This window comes from Sinohyriopsis cumingii, unplaced genomic scaffold, assembly GCF_028554795.1.
Source record: "Sinohyriopsis cumingii isolate HCF-2022 unplaced genomic scaffold, ASM2855479v2 utg001944l, whole genome shotgun sequence".
Classification (NCBI taxonomy): Eukaryota; Metazoa; Mollusca; class Bivalvia; order Unionida; family Unionidae; genus Sinohyriopsis; species Sinohyriopsis cumingii.
This window is the reverse complement of record NW_028316088.1, coordinates 417,698-420,660: the sequence shown is the minus strand read 5'-3', so window position 1 is coordinate 420,660 and position 2,963 is coordinate 417,698. Positions and strand designations below refer to the sequence as shown.

Genomic DNA, 2,963 nt, shown 5'->3' with positions numbered 1-2,963 from the left:
TGTTGAACTAAATTCCGTTGCAAAAAGTTGGTTTTTGGACGTGAGCTAACTCTATGAGGGAGGAAGGGTCTTGTCCTATTCTCTGCTATGCCAGTTATGTTTTAAAACATGACTGTTGTTTCCAGAAGCTATTTGTTTCTGAATATAATCTACAATATGTTTTACTGCCAAACCAGCATCATGTTTTTACTCAGATATATAATAACTTGTATAGACAGATATATATAATACATTGGGCAGACAGATATATAACTTGCATAGACATATATATAATAGCTTGCATAGAGAGAATGAGTATCATTTCACTTTTAGCACTCTTTTATATTTTTTATATTTATTTTTTGCGGGGCAGGGGAGATACTATCTTTAAAATGGAAACTTTTTATGTTTTGCGGTCTCCTATATTAGAGTATGGGACGTAAGTTAAGTTAACTGAAATTATATTAAATGTTTTGCTTTTATTTAATTATTTATTTATTTGTGTTTGCGATATAAGAAGTGTTATCATATTTATTAATAGTATATGGTACTTCTTGATCAAATATTACATAAGAACGGTCCTTCATCCTTTGAATAAAAATAGTCGTTTAATCTTTTGCTGGAAGTCATTGTAAAGTTGAGTAAGATAGTTGATTGCAACGGAAGTAAGCACAGAAACACATTAAACGAACATAGCACTGCTTCTAATTATACAACTATGTTATTTATTGTGGTTTTCACAATAATTTGAAAATGAAAATGGCATTGAAGAGTTGTGCAATCTCGTCCTTTAATTTCGCAACCAATAACATTTTAGGCATACGTTAAGGCACAAAAATGTAGTAATTGTATAATGTCAGCCTTACGTGATGTGTGCAAGTTGATTGTGAGGGAACTCGTGACTGGAATTCGTTTTTGATAGACAAACAAGAATTGTGAAGCTACATCAGACTAAATTCCGATATTTTATCATGCATATGTATTGTTAAAGATAACATTATCTGACATTTATTTCATTTACAATTCACACAATGTTCCATATTAGGCTTTATTGACAACGTTTTTGTGGCATATGCACATTTATTACAAGTCTAAGCTACTAAGAATATTACTGATCTTGTATTTGCACAAAATAAAAATACAGAACCAATTATAAATATAGAACATATCTGCGAACAAAAGTGATAGTACATAAACATGTAGGCCAAACATAAAAAGGACTGAAACCTCGAACAATTGATGGTCGAGGCGTTTTGCGTAATTTGTTATGTTGCATGACGTAAGATGACGTCACTAAAATCATGTCCACTTCCAAAGCATTTCCTCGTTTGCAGTGTGTGTTTCTTGGCGTTTTATTAGCATTCTTTCTAGGACATATTAATGCCACTGTAGAAAGCAACGCAAAGACCTGCACAGTTTTGCCATGCTACATAAATGATACCGTTCGGTCGAAGAGAGAAAATGAGCATTACAGAAATTTCGACATATCATTGGGAAAGACACGGCCATATGCTCCTGCCCTCAGAAAAGGAAATAGATACAAGCGTGGAATAGATCGGCGTTCCTCGATAATTAACTTTAAAGAACGAAACATCCTTATGAACGCATTAATACGTCGTAGGGAATATGATCTTTTCATTATTGGGACATACATTGCTGCTCAAAAATATTTTGGTACCACGTTCATAAACACTCATGAAAAGGTGCCTTTTCTGTTTACACGATTTCCCCAACCACCGTACGGTATACACAAGGATATCAACGAGGCGTGCAGTGAAAGTGTTGAGATGTGTGTCGTAGAAGTTTTATCCAAGGCGAAGACATCTGGAACCATGGGACCTATACTGAATACTAGTTCTAAAGACCTTAAGGATCCTTTCAACAAATTACCAGATATGGCTCTGTATCGAATATCAGCCATGTACTACTTTTGTTGGCATGCTCTTCGAGGTGCAAGTGCTCTAGAATTTAAAAATCAGGATAGAAAATGTTTGAGTGATTTGAAGATTACTTTAGATGCCAAATATACTTCGAGTAGCAACATTCCGTATGATGCACGTGAAACTGAAGTATCATATGAACAACAACCGTTAACGTGCGCATTTCTTTGGTTCTGTCCCGATCCATGCTATGGTCGGGAGACAAAAGGATCCTTTCCGATGGAATATTTCCAGAATCCCGAAAGAGACAGAGGCAATCCTTGCAGAAATCTCAAAGATCCCAATTGTGCCTGGAAAGAAGATGATAATAAAAATCTGGAAGGTTTGCGGAAAAACTTATTCAACATCACATGCAAATGCAGTGAAGACTACCCAGGATCATTTTTTAACAACCAAAATAAGAAATGTACCTTCCAAAATGGTTGTAGAGTGGACGACCGTTTGTGTGGTACAACGATTCAGAACACAAACAAACAATCCACGAGCAAGTCGGAAAATCAACTTTCTCCGGCGAGCAACACTCGGTGGAATGACTTGAAAATTTCTGATGAGGACGTGAACTATGACTGGATGGACTTTGAAGTATTTGGGTCCGCTTCACTACAAAAGAGTCAAATTTTTTTTGTTCTGATTTTAACATGTATAAATACTATTTTGTACCCTTAGAGCGTACAACTAAAATTCATCCCAAAGATATACTAATATTTTAGTGGGGTTTTTTTTTGCATCTGTCAATATCTGTACATTTCTTTCTCATCATGTATACATTTAAATCAACCTGTGTCTATTTTCTGATTTGGGATTTTAAAAAAACAACACAAACGCCGAAAATTATGTGCTAAATCTTATTGGATTCGTAAGTTAGATGCCTTGCATCCTAATGGCCTTAATGCCAATGCACTATATAAAACTGTATAATTTGTTTGGTTTTTTTTAAATTTATATATTGTATATCCTTTTAACAATATATTTATATGTATGACTGTTTGTCTCTATTTTATTCTATTATTTTCTGATTTGGACATATAACTAAAAACATTTACA

At 34.3% G+C, this 2,963-nt stretch overlaps 1 protein-coding gene across 1 annotated transcript; it reads left to right on the top strand.

Moving 5' to 3' along the window:
* Nucleotides 1-1,766: 1,766 nt before the first annotated feature.
* LOC149771336 (uncharacterized) lies at nucleotides 1,767-2,585 on the top strand. The gene has a single exon (XM_089948607.1). The coding sequence runs from the start codon at nucleotides 1,767-1,769 to the stop codon at nucleotides 2,583-2,585; it is 819 nt and encodes a 272-aa protein (XP_089804733.1).
* Nucleotides 2,586-2,963: the final 378 nt, after the last annotated feature.